Below are 27,676 nucleotides of genomic sequence, written 5' to 3'. Positions count from 1 at the left end.
GAGACCAGCGAGAGGGAACACAAGCAGGGGGAGGTGGAGAGGGAGAAGCAGGCTCCCCGCGGAGCAGGGAGCCCGATGTGGGGCTCGATCCCAGGACCCTGAGATCATGACCTGAGCCGAAGGCAGACGCTTAATGACTGAGCCACCCAGGTGCCCCAGTTGACTGCTCTTTAAGCCAAACTATAGGGAATGTTTGTTTCAGTATGCATTGTATGACTATAATTAGTAGTAAAATATACAGTGTATCTTGCATTGATTCTAGTTTATGAATCTAGTGAATCGTTGAAATTTCTACCAGAACAAAGTTGGTGATTGTGATCATTAATACTAATCTTTATAAATCATTAATTTGGTTAAACTATTTCGCCTTTTGAAAAGGATCTGTAGATCAAACACGTGTGTGTGTAAATGTGGGCACAGACATTCCTAACTTTTTAATAGCGTGTCTTTGTTGTCTTTTTGTAATTATATCCAGAGAAATCTTTTATAGAATGATCTTTCTAAAATAACGAAAGTTTTGTATAACTGATGAAATTAAGCAAAGTTAAAAGTAGAGAAATTAGACCATCAGTTTGGGCAACTAACTAGTTTTGGTAGTTTAGAATTACAAATTTAATTCTAATTCAAATATCTGTTTTTGATTTTAGAAATTTGACCTTTTAATAATTTATTTCCTGATCTCCAACTTGCATAATCAGCACTTGATAAAGGGTTAGTATTTAGAAGATAAAATGTTATCAAATGTCAAAACAGTTTTATCAGCTCTTTCTTCTCTCCACGGCCCTTCCACTGGTCAGGACATCTACCCCTCCACCGTTGTCCTTCCTGGCTTTTCACCATCTGCTCCTCAGGGGTTCTTTTAGCGACTTACACGTGATTGGACAGATCTTTGCGGCGAGACTTCTGTGCACCGGGCACAGGGCTAAGTGCCAGTCCAGTGAGTCCTGAATCTGTCGCTCCTTCCCTAAGCCTTTTCCTGAGTGCCACATTCATCTTTCGAACTTGCTGACATATTTACAACTACCTGCTCAGGTTACTATCTACCTATCCCAAACCTGGCTCGTTACGATTTCCCGCCTGCCCCTATCCTCCCAACCTAAAGACATGTTCTTTCTCTTAGGCCTTTCCGTCCAGGTCCCTGTACCCTCAGGCCCCGAGCGCAGCCCTCTTCCCCGTCCACATCCAGTACCACATTCGACTCCTGACTGACTGGCTCCATCTGCCTCTTACCCTGTCCTTTTCTTTCCTAGGTCCTTTCTCCTTTTCCCTCCACCAGAATTTTCTTAGAACTGGTCCAATCCGACCATTCTTCTGTTTAAAAACTTCAGAAGACTCCCTGTTGACTGTGAACTTGAGTCCAGATTTCTTGGCACAACAAAAAGGCAGTATTAGGCTTGGCCATAGCTACCTTTTTGCCTCATCCGCAAACCCTGTCTCTCCCCAGTGTCCCCCACCCCCATGCTTCTGTTAGCAGAGGGACACGGGAATGCCTGCTGCTCTCCGGATTATCCGCAGAGGATGGCCTTTTGCTTCTGGGCAACTTCTGCTCATCCTTTAAAGCTCAGCTCAAATACCACCTTAACTCTGTACCGTGGTCTGACATACTTACCCCGAACAGAAAGTTCAGGCTATTCCTCTGTGTTTCCATGGCACCTTATGCACGCATCTGTGATGCCGTTAATCATGCTCCACGATAGTGGCTTACTGTCAGTCTGTCTGTCTCTCTTCTCTCCCAGATTCACTGGCAGGTGTCGTGTCTCATCTTTGTACTCTGACACAGCCCCTAGGACACCATAAATTCTCAGTAAACATTTTTAAGTACATCTGCACTAAAAATATTGAATTCCATGAGGTAGGCAGGACAGATATTACCCTTATTTTACAAATAAGCAAATTGCGTCTCAGAAAATTTTGCCCATTTTTCATAAACCCAGCAAGGACAAATATTAATCCACTAGGTAAACATACGATAGTTTAAGGGTAAGTCAGAGGACTGACAAGTAAAGTCCGTGTGGCTTTGCCATGGTAATTGCTCTGGAATATTTGCAAATGCAATTGCTATGTGGAAAAAAAAGTCTACATATGTTATTGTATTGTTTCATTGCTATTTTAATATTGAGAAAAATTTTGAATGTTACATGAAAGTTAGGAAGGTAATTTTATATTTTTGTAACTTGGCATTTCTTAACAGAAGAGATGTAATATACAACAACAGCATTAATTAGGTTATGTTCCAGACTAATCTTTCTCTTTTAATAACGTGAAGAGGCGTGGTAAACCCCACGTAGCAGTGTAAAATTCCTGAATCTATATTATGTATTAATAGATATACTCTATTGTTCTCCAAAATAAATACAAGCCAAAAAATGTGGTAATATATGGGTCGATACATAATTGAATTTTTTAAATGCATATTATACCATAATTTTCTATAATACTTTTTTTAAAGACTTTATTTTAGAGAAAGAGAAAATGCGTGCATGGAGGGGGGTAGAGAGAGAATCTCATGCAGACTGTGTGCTGAGCGCAGATCCCAACATGGGGCTTGATCCCAGGACCCTGAGATCGTGACCTGAGCTGAAGTCAAAAGTCGGACACTTAACTGACTGAACCACCCAGGTGCCCCTCTATTAACACTTTTTAAGTGATTTCTTTTTTTGGAATGGTAAGAATGTTAAATCCTTTTGAAATATGTTTTTGAATAATTCTGTAGCTTCTCTGTGAGACGGTTTTGTGTCACCAGGCAGTATAGACCAGGCAGGAGGGGTGAGAGCACATGCGCAAAGGCCGAGTCCTGCTCCTCAGGCCAGAAGCCATCTTCCGTTTACGCTGACCCGGATGAGAACCCGCGAAAGTGCTGCCTTCTGTCAGTTCCCGGTGGACGTGCGTCTGCTGCAGGCCTGCTGTGTAAGGGCCCACAGTGATCCGAGAGGGGACGGAGATGAGCACCACTGTGCATGTTCCTAGGGAACTCCAAGTGGAGGCAACTGGGACTTCCTTTTTGTGGCACAATATTGCCTTTAACACTTTCTCCTACCTTCTCTGAAAAATTCCCTAACTACTTTATGTTCAATTTTTAGGAATCCTTTGAATATTTAACAACACAGTTTTCAGTCTAGGCATGTAAGAACAAAACTTTGTTCATTTTAAGATTTCTAGCATGTGTTTGAATAGATTTATGTTAGAAATAACTGATTTTAAAAAACATTTAGCTTTGGGTCTGCCCAAATCTGAAGAAACCATTTTCTGTAACTTTTGAAGCATATGTGAGTTACACACTTTAATCGTTTTATAATTATTTCATACCAGCAATGTGAATATTTGACAACAATTTATTCACTCTCTTTTTATTTAAAACTGAACCACATTTATCTAAATCACATCAGCATTCAGTGTTTCAGTATCCATGAATCATCTTGAAAAATTACTAATTATTTTTAAATGTTGAAGAAAACTTATGGTTTGAATTAACGTCTTTAACTAGTTTTAGTGTTATCATTGTTGAGTTTAAGAGTCTCACAATACTAAGGCACTACTGTTATTTCAGCAGTCAAAAATTAGTGGTAATTACGTTTTAAAATAATTAGAAGTTTGTGATGTCTGGGATTTTTGGCAAATGTAATTTCAAAGTATAAATATATTCCAAATATAAAATTGATCATTTCAACATGCGAAGAAAGGATATATCCGTTATGTTTATCTTAATTGAGTATTTTATAGTTACCTCATCCTGAAAATATTTGCTCTCCTAAAGCAGAAGAGGGGTGGGAGGGTGTGCGTGCACATGAACATGTGTGGTCAGCGCCTAGTTATCTGCAAGAGAAGGAAGAAGCCCTTAAACATTAATAAGTGAGACTTACGGAAAACTTCTTCTTTGAGTCTGAAAAAGTTCCTCAGTTGAAGAGAAGGGGAAAAAAAAAAAAAAAAGCCTCCTAACACCAGAAGATAAATTTAACAAAGACTGCTATTATGATGACCATAACGTTTTAAAACTGGAAAACAACTAAAGGCTTAACTGTTTATTCTCTATTTGTTTATTCATAGACCTTCCTTTTAAAAGTGAATTTTGGGGGCACCTGAGTGGCTCAGTTGGTTGAGCGTCTGCCTTCGGCTCAGGTCATGGTCCCAGGGTCCTGGGATGGAGCCCCTCATCGGGCTCCCTGCTCAGTTGGGAAGCCTGCTTCTCCCTCTCCCTCTGACCCTCCCACCTGCTTGCATGCTCTGTCTCTGTCTCTCTCTCAAATGAAAAAAAAAATCTTTAAAAAACAAAAAAATAAAGTGAATTTTGATCATTTATAATTGATATTGGTGCAAATCTAAGCTTCAGTATCATAAAAATCTGAAATTATTACTAATGCCTAAATTACAATAGTAAAACCATCTTGAGCATTTATGTTGATTCATACTGTTCTTGGATAAGGGTGTTGTGTGTGTGTAAGGGTGTTGTGTGTGTGTGTGTATGTGTAGGTATGTGTTTGTTGGTGTATTATCCTCCAGAAATTTCAAAAACTATTGCCTTGTGTCATAAGGATTACCAATATGTAGATATTGAAAAGCTCCTTTAATTCATCTGTGTCAGTTAGCTTATCCCCACATGGCTTTTAAGGAGTGTTTAGTCACTGAAAATGGGCAATATGTGCTGCAGCTGTGTTTAGGACTAAAGACAGACCATGTACTTGAGGCACTATATCTTATAATCAAACTTAAGGTAGCTCGCTTTATTACATGTATCCTTAAATCTATTTTCCATTTAGATGTTAAAATGATACCAAATCTACTTGTCTTTCACCTTGAATGTATATTCTTTTCAATTAGATAGTGATAGAAAATTCAATTCATCGAATAGCTCCAATACCCTTTGGCTGGGAAGCCGCCACAACGGGTTGACTCTGTATCATAGAGTTGGCATAATGTGAATAACAAGTATTGCCTCAGCCTGCCATCAAGAAAAGAAATTATAGAGATAAACAACACATTTTCAACCCTCAAATCTCTGTTCAAAATCATTACAGAATCGCCAAAGGGCAGCATCTAGGCTTATGTGCTTACACTGTGGGAGATAGTACAGCCAATAAGGAAAACCTGGTCTCTTTTTAAAAAATACTAGAGAGTTTGAAGGATACGTTTACCATCTATGTTCCTTTTGGTCATACTTTTAGTCTCTATGTCTTGTGTCCCAAGTAAGAAAGAGTCGGGCCCCTAATTGTATAAGGATTCTTGCCTCAAAAAGTGCTTATTTATGGTACCTGTAGGTAGACGTTGATTCTTTGGTGGCATAAGTGAGCTAATGGGACCCAGGGCCAGGGAGGGAGGCTGCTGATGAGAGGGACGGGACCATCATACTCTGCGGCCCGGGTGTCTGAACACAGGCCATCCTCTTCTTCCCAGCCAAAGACGAAAGATGGCAGCTTCTCATTTTTCAACCTCTGTTTTAAGATGTTTAAACTGCTGGAAACTGGGTCAAGGAAAGAGTTTCTCTTCGCCCACCACTGCTGCCGGGGCCAAGGGGCTTCTCCCCACGTGTGTAAGACTGCTGGGGTGGATGAGCTCCCTTGGGAGACCCGGCCTTGTCTGCCAGGCAGTGCTGTCATTCAGTGAAATGACATCCCCTCACAGGGATGGCAGGGGAGAGGGCACCAGGATGTGAAGGGAGATTGGGCCAATCCAGGGACCTTCCTCCAGACCCCCTGGGTGTGGAAACCACCTGCGCTCAGGAGTCTAGGGATCTGTGAGGCCCCCTGGTGTTGAGGGGGCCAGTGGGGCAGACACTTGCCCAGCAAGCTCCAACTACCCCCCCCCCCAGGCCCCTGCTCTCAGGCAGCCTGGGCTGAAGCTGGGCCACCACCAGACATCCCTCAAAATCTGTATTATTGGGCACGGGAAAGTCATTTAGAAGTATTGGTGTATCATGTACCTAAGTGCCAGTTATATGCAAATCAGGCATGTAGAAATTGAAGCGTGGCAGCTTATCATTTTCTGATACCTAGTATTCTGTGAGGCAACAGACTCCGGAGCCAGACTGCCTGGATTCTGAACAAAATAAACTACTCCACTTCTCTGTGCCTCGGTTTCTTCATCTGTAAGGTAGGGAATCCTGTAGTGTTCTTATCTCATAGCGTTAATCTGTAAGGATGAAGAAGAGTATATAAAAGTACAGAACATGTGCTATCAAAGTTTCTCCTTATGCTTTCTGGACCCCCTGCGTGCCTGGCAAAGCCGCACACACTTGTGTACCTGTCGGTGTACAATTTTAGAACGTAGTTGAAGGATGACAAAAGCTGCTTTGCACTTGGCCTTTGATAAATCCAATTTTTTTTGTTTTAAATTAAGGTATGAAGTTGTAGGAGTCATATTTTATCAGTGACCACAGTCATGAGCCAGAAAGTGTTCTTTAAGCACCCAAGTGATAGTTGTAAGTGTCAAGAATTGTTAAGTTGCAGAAGTAGACAGCAAGTAATAGAATAGGCTCATTGGACAATAATTGAGTGGGAGTACATTTTTAAATGAAAATAAAGAGCCAGAAGGCAAAATTAGTACAGATGACTTTTGGAAAGGGTAGGGGAAAAGGATTGAAAACAGGGACTGACAGTCTGTGGTTTTGTCAGGGGAGGCCCTCGAGGCAGTGCGGCATAGCCAAGGGCACCCACAGGTGTCCATAGCCTGTGTTCCTAGTAGCGACGTTGGGAGGGGGGGACTTTGCCTGTCAGCCATCTGCACACCAGCAACTTTACGGAAGCTTTTCCCAGGCACAGTCACGGTGCTCTGATAATACGCCCAGTGCAGGCCTTCTTCCCCAGTGCTCTGAGCGACTCTGAGGACACTCAGTTGCCGGGGTCAGCTCAGTCAGTTTGAAATTCCACATTTTGAGACATAGCTAAATAAGATGGCTTTAAGGTACCATCCAACTCTATGCTGGCTTGATTGGAAAAGCTTGGAGAGAGTTTAAGGAAAAGCCATGGATGTGACTAAAATTTGGAAAATGAAACGAAATATTAGAGACACTGAGATTTTTTTTTTTAATCCCGAAAATAAAAAATAAGTAAAAGAAGGGGCAAATTGCGGTAACCGTCCTCAAGTCTATAAAAGGTTACGGTGCTGATAGGTGACTGGCTGTTCCCCATCTCTGCAGAGACCAGAGTAAGAGGAAGTGGGTTCACACTGTAGCATTTTGGACTTAGATTTGATACAAGGGAAAATTTCCTGACAACACACACTGTTCAACACAGAAAAGGGTTCTTGGGGGAGGTTTTAGAATCTTCTCTAGAGATATTTGAAAACAGAATAGATTTTCATCTGTCTAGGCCGGCCTTAAGCAGCCCTGTTCATATATAGAAAAGAATGGGTGACCTTTCAGTGTTCGTGGCAACGTCATGGGGCCTTAAGAACCCACACACTAAAAGGCTGGAAAAGGCTTAGTTCATAGCAGTAATTAAATTTTACTTGGGTCTTCTCATCGGCCATAAATGAAACCTTTTTTTTAATGGCATCATATGCCTAAATTATTCGTTTCCTTGAGCTGTGGAACCTTGAATATATAATAAAATTTTCACAAATTGGTTGCTTCGAAGAAAAGAAAGGGGGAGTTTTTTTTCCAGAATGTAATTAATTCTTAACTTTTCAACTCATTTGAAATGGCTCTTTTTTGATGAGTCTTTGCCTTGCCTAACAAATAGAGCTGTCAGTCAGAGCAATGTCTTTGTCTTCTCTCTGCCTTGAACAGTTACCTCCCCACCAGTCAGCCATGAAATCAGGGGCCTTGTGTATTGGGATGTCAGAAAAGCATGCCCATCAGACCCTGGCTCGCTGTCCTTATCTGCCCTTTTCTGACTTTGGCGCAGTCTGTAAGAGATGTCAAATGTATGGTTGGTGTTTCAGGTGCAGAGGTGTGTCCTGAACTTCCCTTGGCTTTGCTTGTTGTCCTTAAGAGGAACCAGCACTAGGAAAATGTCGGTATTTGTAGGTCTTTGGTTTTACTCTCCTTTTCTTCTCAGGGCTCATCCTACTTCCTAGGCACTCACTTCTCTGAATATCTGGCCCACCTCCAATCTGTTTCTTGTCTCTGTATGCATACTTCATTCAGGTTCTCCTCAAACTGAGGACGTCTGCCATGCTGATCCCTCATGAAAGCATGTTTATCCTATTTGCTCTCTGTCAGAACACGTTCTAGGGAAAATACCTTGGCCAGTTGCTTCATTGTATTCATTGTATTCTTAGAAATTTCAGAGACCATGTGCAGCCAACTGGGGACATGGGAAGTCCTTGGTGAGTCAGCAGACCTTCCAAGCACCCCCCAAATCGCAAGTGCGTATCTTAATCCTAAACTAGCCATGCTGCTCCCTGAGAAGGCCTACAACCAACATGGCCGTCTTCTCTCTTGCCCCTATACACCTCGGGTGAGGCTAATGACGGTGCAGTCCAAGTTCTTTCATTTTCCAAGTCATTTTAGTACATATCATAAAAAATACATGGTCTGTACTTTATAAACCTTCCCCTTGTGTTGGTGCTCATGATAGAAAAACCTTACCTACTTTAGGAAACCTTTTCTTCACACTTTATGTCAAAAGTAGGAAAGTATTTTGTTTGGTTGGGATTTTTTTCCTCCCCTTTCAAAAAGTCGTGAGACATGCAAATAAATATAAAATGTTCTGTTTGATCTTGTTCAGCCTCTAAAGTGGGTGCAGTAAGAGTCCTGCATTTTGGTTTCAGTTCTCAAACTTGTCCTTTGGAAGCTGAATATCAAGAACTCCAGAAAGAGACAGACCATGTAAAGAACAGTTTTAAAGAAAATATCCTAGACGGTCATAGCTTCTGTTGGCACTGACCATATCGTTTTTTGAAATCTGTGCCTCTCCTCTCCTCTATACAGGAGGGTTAGTTATGTTTCTTTGCAGAGTGCATGGAAAGTGCCTGTTAAAATTGGTTGGCAAGTTGCAGCATTGCTCATTACTAATCCTGCCTCCCAGTTCCTTTTCTTTGGTAAGAAACACCGGAGGGGGTGTTTAATAGTTCCACACTCTGTCTCCTGCTAGGGGTAACTGCTTGATTTCTTTTATTGTTCATAGCACTTCTTGAATTAGATTAATTTCTTTGTATTCCATTTCTGTCTTTTCAAGACAGCAATTACTTTGATGAAAAATAAGACATGATACTCACTCGCATATAAATGTAGACCCCATCTCCTTTTATTTTGAAACCTGTTGTTCTGGGAAATATTCTTTAGTGTTCAGCATTTAAGATGGGTTTGCTCCATCCAGAGCACTTAACAGGTTTGCATGATCCCTGCACAGCTGCATCTCTGATGCCGGAAGCGAGGTTAAAGTCAGTTCAGGTGGTGCCTGCACGGTTCCAAGAAGTGCAGAGATTCGGAACAAAAGACAATGGCAACATTTCCATTACACTGCACTCTGAAGCACCTCTTAGGCTGAGATTGTAATGAACTCACCAGATGTAGCAAACCATTGAAAACAGTGAGCTTCCCTGAGCTACCATGAGTGGTACTTGCTTTCTTATAAGACAACAGGTGTCTGAGCTGACACTGTAGTCTGAGTTCCAGGGTTTTCTCTGGGCCAGGTTAAGATACCCTGTGGGGCGCCTAGCAGTATCTGCGTGTTCTGATCTTAGGTGTAGTGCCCCTTTGCCCAAAACAGACTTTAAAGAAACTAGCAAATGCAGTTCAGTATGCAAGCACATGTTAAGATTATGTAATTATTGTTACATGATACAAGAAAGCAGCAACATTTATTGGAAAAGGTAAACATGTTACTGGCAGAAAAGTCCAAGCTGACATCTAATCTAATTCACAGGATCTTCTCTTAGAGACACTGGATAGCATAAGGAAGGGTGTCCTCAGCTGACACGGAAGTAATCTTCAAGTGGATGTTTTAAATACCGGCCCTCTGTAAAAGATGAACATGTAATAAGAAAAGAGTTTGTGAAGACTTTTCTGAAGGAGCCAGTGTGTCTGGCTTTCTGCCTTTACAACAGGGCTGACTTAGCCTCAGGGAGAGTTACATTCATGTGACCATTGGGTTGGTACATCCTTTGGACCTGCTGGTTGATGGCCAACTCACCGTTGCCTTCTTATTGTCGGGAGCACATCCTGGTTGCTGACAAAGGAGGGATGCTAATCTGAAGGAGGGCAGGTTTAGCATTCTGTTTTCAAGATTTAGGGGCCCAAACTCCAGAAGGGGGCTCATCCACTTCTACACAAAGTTGGGCTTTGGGGGGCTTGTAGGAAGGGCCCACTTTTCTCAGAGGAACTTTTAGTCTACTCACACTTTAAATGCATACTAGGACCCCAGAACATGGAAGAAACTATTTTGGTTTTTTTGGATTTTTTTTAGTATAGTTGATACACAGTGTTACATTACATAGTTTCAGGCATACAGCCTAGTGATTTGACAAGTGTAAACATTATGCTGTGCTCACACAAGTGTAGTCCCCACCTGTCAGCACACAACACCATTACGCTATCATTGACTGCACTCCTGATGCCATGCCTTCTATTCCCATGACATAATCATTCCATAACTGGAAGCCTGGATGTCCCCAATCCCTTTCACCCATTTTGCCCATCCCCCCCCTTCTGGCAACCCTCAGTTTGTTCTCTGTGTTTATAGGTCTGATTCTGCTTTTTTTTTTTTTTGAGGTTCCACATATAAGTGAAGTCATATGGTATTTGTCTTTTTTAGTCTAACTTAATTCACTTAGCACAATGCCCTCCCTCTAGGTGTGTCCATGTTGTCACAAATGGCATGTTCTCATCTTTTTTTATGGCTGCATAATATTTGTGTGTGCGTGCACACGTGTATGCACCACATCCTCCTTATCCATTCATTTATTGATGGACTTCGGTTGCTTCTATATCTTGGCTATTGTAAATAAAGCTACAGTAAACAGAGGGGTGCATATAGCTTTTTGAATTAGTATTTTCATTTTCTTTGGGTAAGTGCCCAGTGGTGGAATTATTGGACCATATGATATTTCTATTCTTAATTTTTTGAGGAGCCTCCATTCTGTTTTCCACAGTGGCTATACCAGTTGCATTCCCACCAATGCTGTAGCGAGGGTTCCTTTTTCTCCACATCCTCACCAACACTTTTTATTTCTTACAGAAGAAAATATTTTGAATCAGGTATTCTTAATGGAAGGGTTGCATTAAATGCCAGGAGAGACTAGGCAGGAAATAAGGGAGGCAGGCAGCGGGTCTTAGCTGTGCAGGCCCTCTTGTGTGTGGGGGATGGAACAGGGGAAGTGGAGGGCAAGTGTCCAGGCTGAAGGGGCTGCCTCACCTCATCCCTGGCTGTTGTAGCCACATGTAAACAAAGACCCAGGATTGCCAGAGCTTCTGGTCTTTCAGGAGAGGCTAGAAATCTTGATTTTACATGATGACCAGAAAACATTTTTTGAAACATCTTTCAGGCCAAACCAAACACATCTACAGTCTGGTTTCAGCTTAAGAGTCTTCAGTTTACAACCTCTGTTTTAAAGCAAGGCCTTACTAATCAACTGTCTTAACCATAACATAGCTTTAAATTGGCCCCATAAGCTTTCAGATTTTTAGCAGAACTGAATCTTGATTTTAAAAAACAATTAAAGATGTTTTCCAATGAGCTCATTAAATTGCCCTAGTAAGTGGGAGTTGTCAGTTTTTCCCTTTTAATTGGTTAAGTTCTTTACCCTCATCCACAGTAATTTTCATTTTAGTGTAGATGGCAGAATAATTATTCAGCATGCATGCTCACCCTGTTGCTTAATTTAGCACCACATTAGTGGCCTAGCACCATGGATAGTTACCATATCCGTTTAATGAAATGAAATCTGTTTCTGGACTACCTCGTATGCTCGCTGACACTGATTCTGGGATATATGATTAGGGCATTTCCTTTTCATTAAATTGTATACTCAAGTAATCAAGTTTTGTGATTGTTTACATTTGCCTAATCATTTTTCCCAGTTTTATTGAGATACAATTGACATATAACATATATGTTTAAGGTGTATGTGTGATGGTTTGATAAACTTATATATTGAAAAATGATGATCACCACAGCATTAGCTAATAACACTTCCATCTTGTCACATAATTACATTTCTTTTTTTGTTGCTGAGGACATTTAAGATCTACTCTCCTAACAGCTTTCAAATCTATATGTCTGGTCATCTTTACGTGAGGGGAAGTACATACAAACATTAATATTGCTTATTGGATTCTTATTCTGTGCCATCACTGTGCAGAGTGCTACATATCTAGTAACTCATTTAATCTTCACAGAGCTCTTTGAGGCACATATCATCATCATCATCATCATCATCATTCCTCCTTTCTAGCCATGGGTACTCTGAGGTTAAGTAACTTCCACCCTTTGCCCTAGGTCCTTCAGCAAGCAGTAGAGCCCAAATGCAAGCCAGGCTGCCTGACTCAGAGCAGTGCTCTCTGCCAGCTCGAAGCCCAGTGTTTTACCAGTAGAACATGTTTTCTCCAAGTGTGGAAAAACAGGCATTATTTTGGATCCGACAGTGCCCTGAAAGTCTAATGACAGAAAAGAACAAAATCCAAAGAGCAACTAAGGAACAAGCTGTATCCCCATCCCTCTCTCCTCCCTCGCTACCTCATTTTAATCACTCAGCTATAAATTAGGAGACTATTCTTACTGAAATTTACAATATGTATGTGGCTGAGTCACCTAATGAGCCTGATGTGCCCACCAGGACTCAGGGTTCACAATTGTTCATCAAAAAATAGCAGATGGAAATAAACCTTCCTGGTATTGTCTTAGTTTAAGAGAACATATTTCTCCATTGCTTTCAGACAAAGGGAGAAAACCAACCCACAGCTTGTAAGCAGAGTGAATATTGGTTAATGTGGTGGAGGTATGCTCTTTAGTCATTGACTGAAAGGACTCTAATATAATATTATGCTAATTTGCTTTAGTATGCCAGTATTTTTGATAACTTAATATCATGAAACGAGTGTAATTTTGTATTAGTAAAGACCTTTTATCATAGACCTCGTCAAAAATACAACCCCCATTTTTTCAATTCATGGTTAAATCAATGATAGCTATTTGGCAGAGGCTCAAAATTATCTCTGTTAACTTGTTTTTAATAGTACTTGATTTATATATGTGCTCAAACCTCCACCAGGTATGTGTATGTTTACTAATTGCAGCCATATGCATTTAAACACAGTGTTATTGGTGGGAAATGAAGCATAAAACATGAAAAATGTATAATTACTAAGCGTTGAAATTATAGTTTTTAACTCCTTCCAGAACAGGGATGTTATGATACAGCTTTGATTATTTTTCATTTCAGATGAGTGAGGTTCCTACATAGATTTGGTGATCCCTTGCTTACCTTCCTAATTAATTATAAAATTCTTCCCTCTAATGGACATAAATGAATTAACACATTGGTTCACCCATTAATATACGCTTTTCCTTTGGATTCATGCTGTTCTCCCAACTCAGATACAGGTAGATCCTTCAGAACAAGATTAAATAAAGCCCTTGGATATATCAGCGAGAGAACTTTGGTTGCTTTCCCTATTTTTCTAATCTGATTTTATAAATCAAGAACATAACAGTATCTAATCTCCGTGACATAACTTGTTCAACATTGAATGCATTTGCTTGTGTATGTGCAATAGTTCTGTGGACTGCAGACCATTAATGACTGCACTTTATTTCAGACAATCCATGGACACAAGGGACCAGTCACTGCAGTGGCCTTTGCCCCTGATGGACGATATCTTGCCACCTACTCAAATACGGACAGCCACATTTCTTTCTGGCAGGTAAGTGTAGATGCCACAGGGTCTTGGTGTATACTGCATGATTCGCTTTTGCTGAGAGAGGCTTCCTGTTAGGCCTGCCCACCAGCCCTTCCTCCTACCCTCCCCTCTTTTTTCAACAAACATCAAGTATTTATTGCTGACTGATTCTGTACCACATGCTAGCATGCAGGGTGCGCTGAGAATACAGTGAGTCATCTGGAGGGAGTAGGGTCTGCTCTCACAGAGCTTGAGGTCTGCGGGAGACACATGTAAAGAAGCAATTATAATACAGAGGGGAGCCTGAGAATAAGGTTGTGGGACCAGCTCACAGAGGAAGTGACATCTGAACTGAGACACGACAAGGGTGAGGAAGGGCCAGAGGGTAAGGGTAGGGCAGATTGAGAGAAAGGGAGAGCCTTTCGGTGGTAAGCAAGGGCACGGCGTGCCTGAGGGCCTGGCCAGAAAGGCACGGGGCCCGGCAGGCCCTGCGCAAGGATGCGGACAGCTCCAGCGGGGCAGAGGGTACAGGGGAAGGGCAGCCGGGTATCACCTCCATATCCTGCTTACGTTATCTAATTTCTCTTTGCATTCTCACTTTCCCACATAGGGCTCTTCATTCCCAAACTACCCAGACATTTTCAAAAACCTGAGTATCATTGAGTGGCAGTTTATGAGGATGCCTATATTTAATTCTGATTAAAATGCATATTAACTTTGAGCACCTAATTTTTACAATAGAATTTCTTTTGTCCTCAGTGATTAATCTCCATCCCATCTTTTTAATTATCTTCCTCCTGATAGTTATAAAAAAATTAAACATTATCAACTCCCTCCTTCATGAAAAGCCAATTTAAAATTTGGTTGTTACCTTTACTTTCCTAGGATGCAAGTATGTTTTATGAGATTCAGTTTATTGCCTTGAAAGCTTAAAAAAAAAAAAAATGAAAGTTTAAATAAGACTTCAGCACAACTTGATGGTTTTAAAAAAATCAATACCTAATAAAATGTAAAACAGATACAATAAATTGCTTAATTAACAACATGCTATTAAAGCATGACAACTTCCAAATCTGTCACAGACTTTTCCTGCTCTTCATCTAATTTAGTTTTCCAGTTTATTTTCTCATTATCTTTTCTCCCAGAATATATCTCCAGCATCTTAATTGGCTCATATTAAACTCTTTTCCTTGGAGAGCTCCCCGGTCCCCATTTCTCCCAGTGGTCCACTGCAGGGCCTGTGGTTTGCATTGCTGCCGTCCGCGCCACCAGCCTGTTAGGCGTCCGTAGAGTGGACCCTCGCAACAGTGCTTCTTTAAAGGGTTCCCCCACCAATTGTTTTTCTATACAGTGGTCTCTTTATACGAACTGTGCTTTGATACAAATTTTCTGCTATTTCCCACTCTGTTGGAATCCCAGAGGAGTGTTTATATAAAGCTCCACATTCATTCCACATTTATTCAATGGTGTTGAAGTGCCGGGTGCCGGCTTCTCCTTTAGGGATATGGAGTCAACAAGCCGTAAGTTCCCGCTTTCAAGGAGCTTGGGTTGGTCCATGCTTTCTTTGTGGAATAAACAAAAATCTTTTTGGTTTTGTCCAACTTTTCTCAGAAAAAAAAATTTGTTTTATAAAGGAATACCTCCTAACTTAGCCAGATTTGAAACTGTTTCCAGTATTTTCCTGATTTTCTATATGGTAAACCTTTTCCCCATTATCTAGGTGTTCAGGGTTCTGTTTGGATATGATCATCTCTTCCTTGAATTTTTTTTCTATTTTTATCAAAGTTCCTGCCTAGCACATTGAGGGGATTAGGGTTAGCATCCTTTCTCACCTTAGAGCTCGGGATCATTCGTTAGATAGATGGTAGCTTTCCGAGATACTTCTTCTCCAGTTCCCCTCTTCAGCCTCGTGCCGCTGCCCCTGGGCTTTGCCAAGCACACTTGAACCTGCACGTCTGTACACGCAGCCATGCGCGTGATGGAACCATAGCGCGCTTCCTTGGCGCGCGCTCCTCCACTCCCGGGGCCGCCTCGGGCTGGCCGCAGGTGTGGGTGCAGTGCACCAAGGCCAGGGGCGGCTCAGGCAACACCCAAGTCTTCGCCTCCAAACCCAATGTCAGGATGTAAAATGCAGCCCATTTCTTAAATTATACCCCACTGGGTCTTGAAACTTAAGCCAAAGGCACAGAAACATTTCAGCTTTATCAAGAAAATAGAATAAAACCTCTTCCAGAGGTAGAAGGTAGAAGGGGGGTTGATTTGAATTAAAGAGAGTCAAGAAAGCATTGTTGGATCTCCTGCTGCTCTCCCAAAAGGGGTTTTGCTGATTTATTTAGATACATATTGTTTAGTTCTAATGATGTATGATAATACTTTTGTATTATTCCAGTAAATGTACTGTAATATATTTTGAAAACTTAATGAAGTCTTATTAATACAGGACCTTACAAAAGCTATGAGCTATTAAAATCTTTGCTGAGAAATGAGTGTTAATGAGAAATATTGGTTGGATAATTACTCAAGTGAGACTTAGTAAAAGGTTTGTGTGCAGCATTACTTACACTGAGAATTGCATTAAAACACTTTCTGTTTTGATGAATTACATCTGTATGTGTTTCTATGTGTTCAGAAAATAATCTTCACAGAACTGGTTTTGTGAAGCATTATTTTTAAAGGGAAGGGAAAAACCAAAGTTGCCCTCTAGTTATTTACAAACTCAGCTATGGAATGATGTCATCAGGCAATCTTCCAAACCCTTTGATCCTCTGACAACATATTCCTATAAGTTGAATATTTCACATCAGGGTCTCCATTGGTATTTGAACGAGGGGAGTTGAGTAACGAAATCAAGTACAACTGTGATTCCCTCACCTAAATTTCACCACTACCCTCCAACTAGGGAGTATCCTCTCCCAGAAATGCCCAAAGTAAATTAGATGGATATTGGTTTCACTTATGGTGATATATTCCACCGTAAAATAGAATCCTCTTCAGCCTTTAAAAAGGATACTGTAAATCTGTGGCCATTAACATGAAAAGATGGTTCTCAACATTTTTTTTGAATGAAAGAGGCAGATTGTGAAACTAACTGCCTTCTAATATGAGCTTGTTTTACATAAAACTCCTGAAACCCGCTTCTTCTTATATGTACACAAAATTGTAGGTCTGGAAAGAAGTTTGCCAAAATGTTAGTGATTGTCTTTGGGAAGTAAGATTTCGGGGCCTTTTGCTTTCTCTTTTATACTTCTCTTTATTATTCAAATGTTCCACAATGAGTTGTTTAGTATCTTTGTAATTAAGAAAAACTTGAAGGTTACCAAATACTCTAACTCCGGGTAGTTTTTATTCATTCGAGACTCAGATTGCCCTTTCATGTAGTTTGTAAGATGGTCACTGGTCAAGAAAACATTAATATTGGATAACAGCATGGTTCGTTGCTGCAGTGAGCATTGTTTGGCTGAGCTTTTTGGAAAAAGGACTACTCACCTTTACTACTTCAGATTATCTCCACTCTAAAGAGGTCATAGGGAGAGCATGCTCTGAGGATCAACACATTCTCGTTAACCTCAGGGTCTTCCTCATCCCAGCCTTGTGCATGTGTAACACTGCCATCCCACATAGAACTTCACATAGCCCCGTTCTGAGGCGGGAAGGCTGTGTGACCCTTCCGAAGGCATTTATCAATCAGTTTATCAAATGATCTATCAGTCACTCATGGGCTGGCTCAGCTTATAAGGAGAACCCAGATGGAATGATGGACTTCTTGTTGACGTTTTTCCATCCGTAGCATTCTAATAAGGTACCCTCTCCCTGTCGCCCTTTGGCCCTCAACACGTTTCTGGTATGCGGCTAAATTTTGCAGGAAAGAATTAAAAATAAGGAAGTGGCTGAGCATGTTGGATACCCTTAGCATTTGGAGTCACCAGCAGAACTCAAGCTTCATACATATTTTCATAGAAAATCCATAAAGCATGAAAAATAGTTTGTAGTTGTTTATCAACTGAGAAATGAGATTTTTTTATTAATTATTATTAAAGCACAGTATGCCTGTTGATGCCAGTTAATGTTAACCACCAATTTTCTGGATCATTTGGATCTGTTCTGTTAGAGGACTAAATTATTATGTACTGTTACTTTTTTGTACAAGTGAGGACTATCAAATCAAGCTCACCACCATTATTTATATTTAAACTATTTGGGAACCTTCCGAAAGCAACAAGACATTGATTTTTGTCTGTTATGGAGTTTTTGGAAAAGGTGGGGGGAAGGAAGGAAGGAAAGAAGTTTTTGGAGGATGACAGACAGTAAGGTACTGTCTAGTTTTAAATGTTAACTTTAATAGAAAGAGTTAATGATAACCATACATTTGGTTTTAAAATGTGACCTCGTACACTAGTGATTTTTTTTCACCTCTGTGTTGTGTTCGGCACTATTATTAATGCAGGAAAATCAGTAACATTAGTCATCTTAAAAGGGTTATTACTCAAGATGATTTAAATTGTGAAAATGTCAGTGGAGCCTGCACGCATCCTGCTAGAGATGCCATGATTTACGCCCTCTGACACCATCGTGCTGCCGAGAAGGGCCGGAGAAAAGAATGGCTTATATTTTGCACTGATCCAAATGCAGAGCATGATATCAGCAATAACCCAGTGTACATGTCCCAGGATTTGCCAAGGTTTCATGTGTCAACCATTTGTATACATTGAACCATAATCTTCATGCTTTATACAAGACCCTAGAATCGTATGCATTTAGACGGGGGTTATACTGAAGAGAAGAACTGGAAATGAAAATTAGTGCAAAGAAAAATACTATTTCTGAGACCTCTTTTCTGATTTTCAGTATGCTTTCCATGTGATTTGCAATAGCACAAAAAAAGGTATATTGAGAAACTGTTAAGTAATATTTAGAATCCACAGGCTTCTTCAGACCCCATTGCTCAGGTAACAGTTCACTGGGGTAACTGCCTTTCAGTATTTAGCACTTGGACCGAACACATAGTTGTTCTTGAGCCATAATTTCCGTGTTCTTTTTCACTGCTGTGAATGGATTAAGAGAACTTAAAATTCAAATCAAATCCTGAAAAGCCACCAAAAAGCAGAAATGAACTGATAAAAACGTATTGCCATTAAAGTGTTAGAGTGTCCTCCGTTCAGCGTGGCAGCAAAAAGCAAGCCACAGATATGGTATTGAGATGCAGTTGACTCCAGGTTTCCCCCTCAGAATGAACTGGAGCTTTCCAGAGACTGAATTCTGTACAAAGCGGGTGAGGAGGGAAGGTGTGGGTACATGCGCATGGGGGACAGGGTCACGGGGACGGATGCCAGTTTGCTTTGTTTCCTTGAATGACCTGGAAGTCCCCAAAACTGTGTTGGTTGACTCGTCCTTGAGGGGGTGCAGGGAGTCCTGACGGGAAGGAACAGAAAAGGTCGGCTGTGTGAAGTACCCACAATTGCCAAAGATTGTCTGACTGAGCTGCTTTGTTAACATCCATCATTTAGCCCCCTTCTTAAAGATTGATGGCTGCTCCTGCTGTCAGGTTCTACCCACGAAGTCAGATTTGCCTGGATTTGTGCACTTACTGTAGCAGCACCAGAGCGGTTCCAGGCACACCGAGAGGCGCGCTGTTGGGGCTAAGGACAGATGCTCAGCTGAACACGCATCAGCGCTGTGGCAGAGAGAGTGACCAGGAGAGGGTTCCTTAAGTGACACACATGTTCTCATGTCCCTGTGTCTCCCCAGATGAACACCTCGCTGCTGGGGAGCATTGGCATGCTGAACTCGGCACCTCAGCTGCGCTGCATTAAGACCTACCAGGTGCCCCCCGTGCAGCCCGCCTCGCCCGGCTCCCACAACGCGCTGCGACTGGCCCGGCTCATCTGGACTTCCAACCGCAACGTCATCCTCATGGCCCACGACGGGAAGGAGCACCGCTTCATGGTCTAACGCTGGCGCCTGCTGCCCTGGCCACCTCCGAGTTCCGTCCATCCGTTCTCCCAGCTGAGAGTCCTCTGTCCTTCCTCACACGGATCATTCCTCAGTGCCTGCCCGCACCAGTGCCCCCCGGGGGCGCGGCCGAGGCCAGGTCACTCCTGCATGGCTCTTGGGGGCAGATGCCCACTTGTGTCACCTGTGATTCAGAGGCATGCACACACCGCTCTGCAGGATGTGGCCCTTCTGTCAGCACTAGGTCGTTTTTCCCCCGCCGGGGCTGGGGGTGGGGGATGTCTGCGGGCCCCAGGATCCCTCCTGTCGCTTGGTGCACCAGAAGCCTCCAGTTCAGTAAACACTGTGATTGTGTTCCCAGCCCAGGTCAGCAACCCCACCTCTGAGCTCCCGCTTGAACCTGGTGGTTTTGACGTTGGGTTTTGAGGTAATTGTGGCAGTCCTAATTAGCGAAGTTATTTTCCTTTAGATCGCCTAAAATATATTCTTGTTTACCAAAAAGATTCTGTGTTTACATGGTTGGTTTTTTTCCCCCCATGACTGCTAGGAAACTGCTCACTCCAATTTCCTAGGGCTTAGCCACTCTTTCTTTATTAATACCTAACAGATTGGAGATTAATGAGAAAATACACCAAAAAATTGTTCCTCCTCACGGAAAATAGAGTTTCCCAGGCACCTAGCCTTCTAAAATGCTCGTATCCTGCTTAGTAGTCTATTTAGTAGTTTAAAATAAAAAATCATCACTATTTATGATCTAGTTAATATAATTATCCAGTCACTCTAATCTCTTAAATGGACTTTTATAATAAAGAACTGAGTTTGGAAGCATAGCATATACTAAATAAGAAGACTCTTATGTCTGTTGCTACAGGTCCTTTTAAGAAAGACCTTACCCCTTCCTTCCAGAAACCTTACAGACCTACAGTTCCCACGTGTACAACCTATGTCAGTTATCATGGAATAGTTACAGTTCAGCCTTCAAACTGATCAATTAAAGGAAAACAAAGACAGCATTTCTTTTACACAAGTGTCCTAGAAAATTAGTACCTATGGCACAAGCATTCAGGAGAATATATAAAATGTGAGGGCTCTCAAGTTATTTGAGCAAACATTGCAATGAGGGTGTCCATCACACTTCGAAGTAAACTTTAACTAGGTCGCTTTCTTCTCTTTATGTCAAATTATGCTGGTTCTTGCTCATAGTAATGGGAAAAAAAAATCCATAAAATAATATTTTGTATGAATTGCTCCTAACAAATCTTGATCTGTACATAGTTGGGCATTTGGTTGTTTGGTTAGTTGTTGATTGGTTGGCTAGACACAATGGTTTATTAAATGCTAAAACAGAAAATGATTTATTAAATTCAGAGAAGGTAGGAAATTTCCAGAGGAACCAAAATGATAATGGGAGCATTTAATTGGAAAAGCGTAGATTGTTAAGAGTTTATGTAATATACAAAAAAATAGGATCACAGTCCAGGAACAAATCCATCTGTCATTTTACTAAAACAGATTTTTAAAGAACATGTTAAGAAATTAAGATCCACTAGAACGTCTCTTTCCTATTGGTATGAAGTGTGTTATTTGCATTGATGACAAACCTGTACTGTTGCTTGGTTTTAGACTTTGGGTGTTCTTTTAAAAGTGAATTGATGCCACATGCATGTACATTGTATTTATAAAGATTATATATGTAGTTTCCAAGGAAGAAACAAAGAACTATCCAGTGTAGATTTATTTGTTTGGTGCACATGCCATTGTGTTCGATTATAGGTAGAAAAACCTGAGGTAAACAAAAGTTGCGCTTGGTTTTTTCAGTGGGCTCCCAAGTCTTCTCCATACCCAGCACATGTTTACTTTATGAACTTAAATAGGGATTAACTTATTCTAGACTACAAAGTTGTTTTGGAATGATGAAGCAAAAGTATACCTTTAGAGGGTTTAAAACAGATGTGAGACAATAGGCAGGCCGCCTCGGACTCGCAGTGGGACACACCCCGGGGTCCGGAACAAAGCCATGAGGCCCAGGGGCAAAACATCTGGGCAGTGGGCAGAGGCCAGCCTGTCCCACAGTCTGTCTGATTATCGGCCAGTAGAATATTAAAAGTCGGGTGGATGATATCTGATGGTTAGACGTCTCTAACTGCTAAATGAGTATTTGCATTCTTGTTAACACAAATCTCCTCTTGGCTGTTTTGATAACTACAGTCCCAGACTTCATCACTGCTTAGATTTCTCAGCACTGAGGCAAACTTTGTATTGTCATCCCAGTGTATGCTTTTAGTGTTTTATTGATTTTGTTGGCACTGTATTTGGACCTATCCTTGTAAATGTAGAGACATATATGGCTTCATTGGTAATTTACAAGCAAAAGATGACATGACGTGACACCTGTATGAAAATGTAACGATTGAACTCACTGTGCACAGCAAGTGATTAAAATGTCTGCCTCTCAAGACATTTCCACTGAATAGATTCTATATGTGCTGAATGTCCCTGTGTACATATGTGTGTTAAATAAAACTGAATTGTCCTGAAGATTGTTTTTCTCATTAAAAACATTGTTCACTCTTCTTAAACATTCTCAGTTGAAATCCATATGCTTTCTCCCCCCCCTGCCCGCCCTCTTCCCGCCTTCTTTGGTACCAAATTAAGCCTTCTATTTCTGTATAATTATTCATTTCCCTGGAGAGCTAGCTTCAGGAAAGGCAAACTTGTCACAAAGGACAGTAGAGCAGGAATACGTTTCCAAAGTGCAAGAGAAACAACTCCTACCAGAAACTCAACAGCGCCCTCTGTGGTTTGGGCAAGGGACTTGCATGCATGGTGCTTTATCTCCACCCTAAGTTGCTCCTAAATAGACTTCCGTTGTACGGAATTCTATCTTGTCAGATTTCATGACATGGGTTGGCCCCGGAGTTGGGGGTGCTGGACGGAGATCATAAAACTCATTTCATTTAAGACTCAGTTTGGAGTTGAATTTGAATCCCTGAGGTAATGGCTGTAATTGGTTTCAGGAAAAGCAAGACTAACAAAATAGGTCATTGTTGCTCATAGAGGGTTATATGTGTAAGTTGTGAATATGCGTCTTTAATTTTCACATAAGAATATAGAACAGCTGAAATTGAAACAGTCGTCATGTAACAGTGTAGTTTTCTTTCAGAAAACAGACAAATATTAAAGGAACTGCCTGCCACATCTTTGGCTCTATTCAGATGCCTGGTGTCCATCCCGGGAATTGCTTTAATGTCTCCTGGTGACTTCAGTGTGTCCTTATAGAGAGAATAGGGGCAGTACCAGTCCTATATGATTGGTGATCACATAAACTGATCAAATGTGGAAAGGGCATGACATTAATAGGAAGGTAAAGCCAAGCAGTGCTGGGTGAACTTTCACCTTTCACCCCGTCAGCTGACTGACAGAGCTGAGTGTTGAAGAAAATCAATACTTTGGAGCCAGGAGGGAAATATTTCCAACCTCTAACTAGAGAATGTATTTTGACAAGGCCAAGATAATCCAAGCTGCACAGGAGAAAGAGAAAAGAAGACTCATTTTTAAAGCTTGACACTTCAAGGTGTTTTTGTACAGTGGTTTAGAGATCGTCAATACATACAAATACCAAAGGTCAAAAAGAAAAGCCAGAAGAATTTCAAAAATTAGATGTTCAGTTCTTTTTGCTGTTTACAAACTAAAAAAGACTGCAGAGAGGTTGTGCTTGTAATTGTTTAAATGAACCAAGCTCACAATGTGTGCTTGGAGGTTATCGTCCCTCTTTAATCAAACCTTACATTTCTAGAGGCAGCACTATAAATAGTGAATGCCTAAAAGAGTGTTTAGACTTCTTGTTTCTGTACATTTTTTTTAAGACATGAACTGGTTTTTGAGCAGTTACATCGTTTTGTGCTCACATCTTAGAATCTTGTTTTTCGATTCATGTTGATCCTGCCAGGATGCTCTCGTAAGTCTTAGACCCTCCTTCATATTTGGTTCGTTCATTCGCATGAGAAAAGAGTTCATGTACCTGCTGAACTTGCATTGTTTCTAGTTTCCCAGGTCCCTTTAAGCAAATTGCTCATAAAAGTATTCTAATTAGTGCCCTGCTGAATGAAAGGCTGATGCATCTCTAGGAAGAAGGTAAGCAATTCACTCCACTCTTACCAGCAAGATTAGATCCATTCATTCTGGGGACAGATATTTCCATCAAACGGATATAGGTTCTTTTCTTTCCTACAGATAAGAAAACAAAGTCAAATGGTTGTCCATACCTTCCAGCCAAGCTCAGGACAAAGGAATCCTGAGTACTCTAAGTATCTAACCCTGTTTTCTCATGGATGGGCCACATCAGGCATGCTGTAAACACAGGCTAATTATGTGAGTATTAAAATAATAGTGAAAATACAGCCTTAATTTGTATGCTCTCTTTCTCATTAAAAAATTCCACTCTATTCTAAGAAGATAGATCTGGCTACAGATTTCAAATTGTATTCGTTTCAGAAGGAGGACACAGCAAGCCAAGAGCCCTTCATATTCTGCGATGTCCCAGAGAAGGGCAAGAATTTAGCACCTGCCCGATTTGCTGTTGGTTTCAAATAAATATGTATTGCATTTGTTAGATCCATGAGATGATGCCTATAAAATGCTTGTTAGGAGTGGCACAGAGTATGCATTCAATGCATGTGAGCTGATCATTTTTAGTAGATGTTTAGAAGTCCTTATTGATCGTGGATAAACAAGATTGTAAATTATTTGTGTTCTTTGGAAAACACTGTTGGATTTTTGTTCTGTGTTTTTATCTCTACCTAGACTCCACTAAGAGGTCTGGACATTTACCCAAAGGGGAGTCTCTGTGGTTCTCCCTGTATTCACGAAGCTCTTCAGTACGTTACTATGTGTGACGGTCTCTCACCAAAACTTGAGGACACTGAGAAATACCAAAATACATGCCGGCAGATGGGGCTGCTTGATTACAGCTATTGAAGTTAGGACTAATCCCTCAAAAAGAAAGTAGTTCCTATTAAATTTAGGACTCACAGTAGCATCAGGGATGATTTTAGATTACTTATGAGTTTCTTCAAAATACACATCTATGAAGATCGAACGAGCCTCTGGACAAAGTATCACAGAGTAGACTTCATGGGATCCCCAAAACACAGGAAATTGAATGTGTAGGTTCTATTGCCAACATCTTCTTGTCTTGACTGGTATCAAAATGCCTTAGCCCTTCACTCTACCCCAATGTGAAATGTCTGGTCTAGAACTTGACCCACCCAGTGGTACTTCAGGCTTTAGTGCAAATGTATGAATAATTGAAAGATACTGTGAAGAAACATTTTTATTCAGTTCGCAAGGATTTGTGAATCTTCGTATATGCCAAGCATATGTTCTATGTTCTAGTTTCCTTGCTAATGAGCTCCCTGTCTAGCAAAGGGCCACAACGCTGATGGGATAAATGCCGAAAATGGCAGAGAGCGATGAGAACATGGGAAGTGATCCATGCTCTAGGGTAGAATCAAGTTAGAGAGGAAGCACTTGGGCTGAGCCTTGAGGAGTAAATACAAATTAATTGGGAAGATGGAAGGGCTGTTTTAAGGTAGGAATTTATGGAAGACCAAATTGTTCTGTGATCTGAGTGGATATAAATTACTTCAAACTTACAGGCTGGCAGGCACTGGTGGGCACCCCTGCTAAGGATTACTGCACCTACAGAAAATGGGACTTCTCCGCCAAAGGACACTTGAGAGCTAGCAGGCAAAAACTCTAAAAATAAAGATGAGCATAAAAACTCTAAGAAAAGACTTCTCTGACTTTTACTAGTTCCCTAGTTCTCATTTTCTGTAAAAAAAAAAAAAATTGTTTTAAAAGTAAGTTACGCATGCTCCTTCTCCCGTGTTCTAGTCTGCAGGGAGCACGGTGTGTTGGATGCCTGCCATGAGTGCGCAAGCCCTGCCCCCTGCCCAGCTCCAGCTCCCAGCCCGGCGCTGAAGCATCTATTCTCCAGGCCCTGGAAGTATTGGTATCTGATAGCTGTCTGCAGAGCCCTGGAGATTGCCTACAGCCAGGGAGCTCTTAACCCCAAGGTCGTGCTCCCCCCTCCTGGGGGCGACCACATTTCACAATGGGTCCCGGAAGGAGCTGCAAAGTCCAGACCCCTGGCTCCACTTCAGAACAACTTTGAAGGGCCATCCAACTCCAACATTGCCTTGGGATGGGCCAAAGCCCTCAGCAAACTCACTGCACATCCGCTTCCCTCCCTCCCCGTGTCGATGTGGAGAACACCACTCCATACTCTTCTACTCTTCCCGTATGCGGATCTCCATCTCACCGTCTGCCTCCCAGAACCCAACCCAGGACAGCTGGGGCCAGGAGTGGTCCAGGAAAACAGGATCTTGAAAAACAAACATGGAATTTGGGAGCTGGGTCACTCACTGAGCCATTACCAAGAAGGATCCTGTTGACAGCAGGAGGGGATCGTGGAATGCAACTGTGGAATTTTCCTCACTGATGAATTGGGACAGCTTACTGATGGGAGTGGCTGTGCTAGTTGGCATGGCAGGCATTTGAGAGGTAAGGGAAAATAGAAATTATAAAGACAATGGACTTGGATGGCTATGCCGGGCACACTAGAAAAAGACAGTGAAAAGCTGAGTGTGATTAATCACCAATTAAAGGCTAAGCATGAAAGCCAGAGAGACTCCTCTGCAGGATCTAAAGAGCCTCATCTCCTACAGCCAGGCGTAAACCGAGGATCAGACCCAAGACTTGTTTTGTGAGGGAGTTCCAGGGCAGGCTGAAGCCTTGGCCTCCAAAGGTCGCACCCCAAGGCCAGAGCCCTAATTGAGATGGATGGGGCTATCTGGGTCGAGGCACTTGAACAACTTCAAATCCCCAGATTCTGGGAAACCCTCCCCAGACCTGCCCACGTGGCCCACCCCTCTCTCTTTAAAGCAAGTATTTCTCCTTTGCTTGATGGTGCAGAGGCCTCTCCCTTGCAAAACAACCCATACCCAAAAGGGGCTGGTAGGACGGTGCCAACATGTACCTGCAGGAACGGGGCGGATCCTGGGGCTGGATTCCAAGGTGCTGCATCAAAGGGAGAGAGAAGATAAATTGAGACAAGGAGGAGTTTACCGACCAGGATGAAACAGACTGGCAAGGAGCAGGGACAAGGTACTAATCTGCTGCTTCTCCTAGAGAAACTGAAGAGGAAATGCCAGAACTGCCGTGGGAGGTGGTGGAGGAAAGAACCGAAAAGCTCCGAGGGGAGGAACAGACACGGTCTGTCAGGTCGAAAACCTGCTTTGCAAGAGAGGCCAGAGGACATGGTGTTCACAGGGCTGCGCGAAGAGGCCCCTGATAGCAGTGCACGGCCATAGGGTCCTGATGTCTAGAGATCCGGTGGGGGAAATTGCCAGAATGAGCAGCGAGGTTGGCGCACTAGCCAGAGGGGCCCAACCTTGGGGGGGGGGGGGGTTGGGTTCTTTGGAAGTGATTAATAAAACCTGTCACCCCTCAGGCAGCCAGCAAGGATTCAATCTATCCAACCCAAAGGAATCAAGGAAGGATAACAGGAGGCTGAAGGCACCTGCCCCAGTAAAAAGTCAAAATCCCCTTGCCTCGCTTGTCGACCTGAAGGGTACGGTTATGAGGAGTTCGTACCGGTCATGGATGGGGACCTGAGGTTCTTGCCGGCGGGGGGGCTCGAATGGCTAGCGGAGGAGGGGGCCGGGGTGTATCAGCGGTGGCTTCAAGGTCAGCGGCAACATCACGGGCTGCGGTTTGCCCCACTGTACTTCTTTTTTAAGATCCGCCCCCCCACCAAGAATCCTGGAAGAGCTGCTTCCAGCATTTAATCAAAGCTAGAACATCTCCAGGGGGGCAAAGGGTGACTGTGGAGGACGCCAGGAGCCTGGGGTCTGGCTTGTGGGCAGGTGGCATCTCTCAGTGGCGTCTCCT

The 27,676-nt window shown here is 42.1% G+C and overlaps 1 protein-coding gene across 4 annotated transcripts in view; it reads left to right on the top strand.

The window, feature by feature from the left end:
- WDR7 (WD repeat domain 7) overlaps nucleotides 1-22,302 on the top strand; it is a 364,436-nt gene extending 342,134 nt beyond the window's left edge. For all 4 annotated transcript variants that reach the window (XM_028102886.2, XM_028102888.2, XM_028102884.2 and 1 more), the window contains 2 exons: nucleotides 13,694-13,798; nucleotides 19,520-22,302. In XM_028102886.2, the coding sequence (XP_027958687.1) occupies nucleotides 13,694-13,798; nucleotides 19,520-19,723 (309 nt within the window). In that variant the 3' untranslated portion in view covers nucleotides 19,724-22,302. The remainder of the gene's footprint in view (nucleotides 1-13,693; nucleotides 13,799-19,519) is intronic.
- Nucleotides 22,303-27,676: the final 5,374 nt, after the last annotated feature.

The sequence above is a fragment of the Eumetopias jubatus genome, unplaced genomic scaffold (genome assembly GCF_037043125.1).
Source record: "Eumetopias jubatus isolate StellerSeaLion01/CBP00866 unplaced genomic scaffold, mEumJub1_p1.0 scaffold_16, whole genome shotgun sequence".
Lineage (NCBI taxonomy): Eukaryota > Metazoa > Chordata > Mammalia > Carnivora > Otariidae > Eumetopias > Eumetopias jubatus.
Note: the sequence above shows the minus strand (reverse complement) of the source record. Positions and strands in the feature narration are given on the sequence as shown.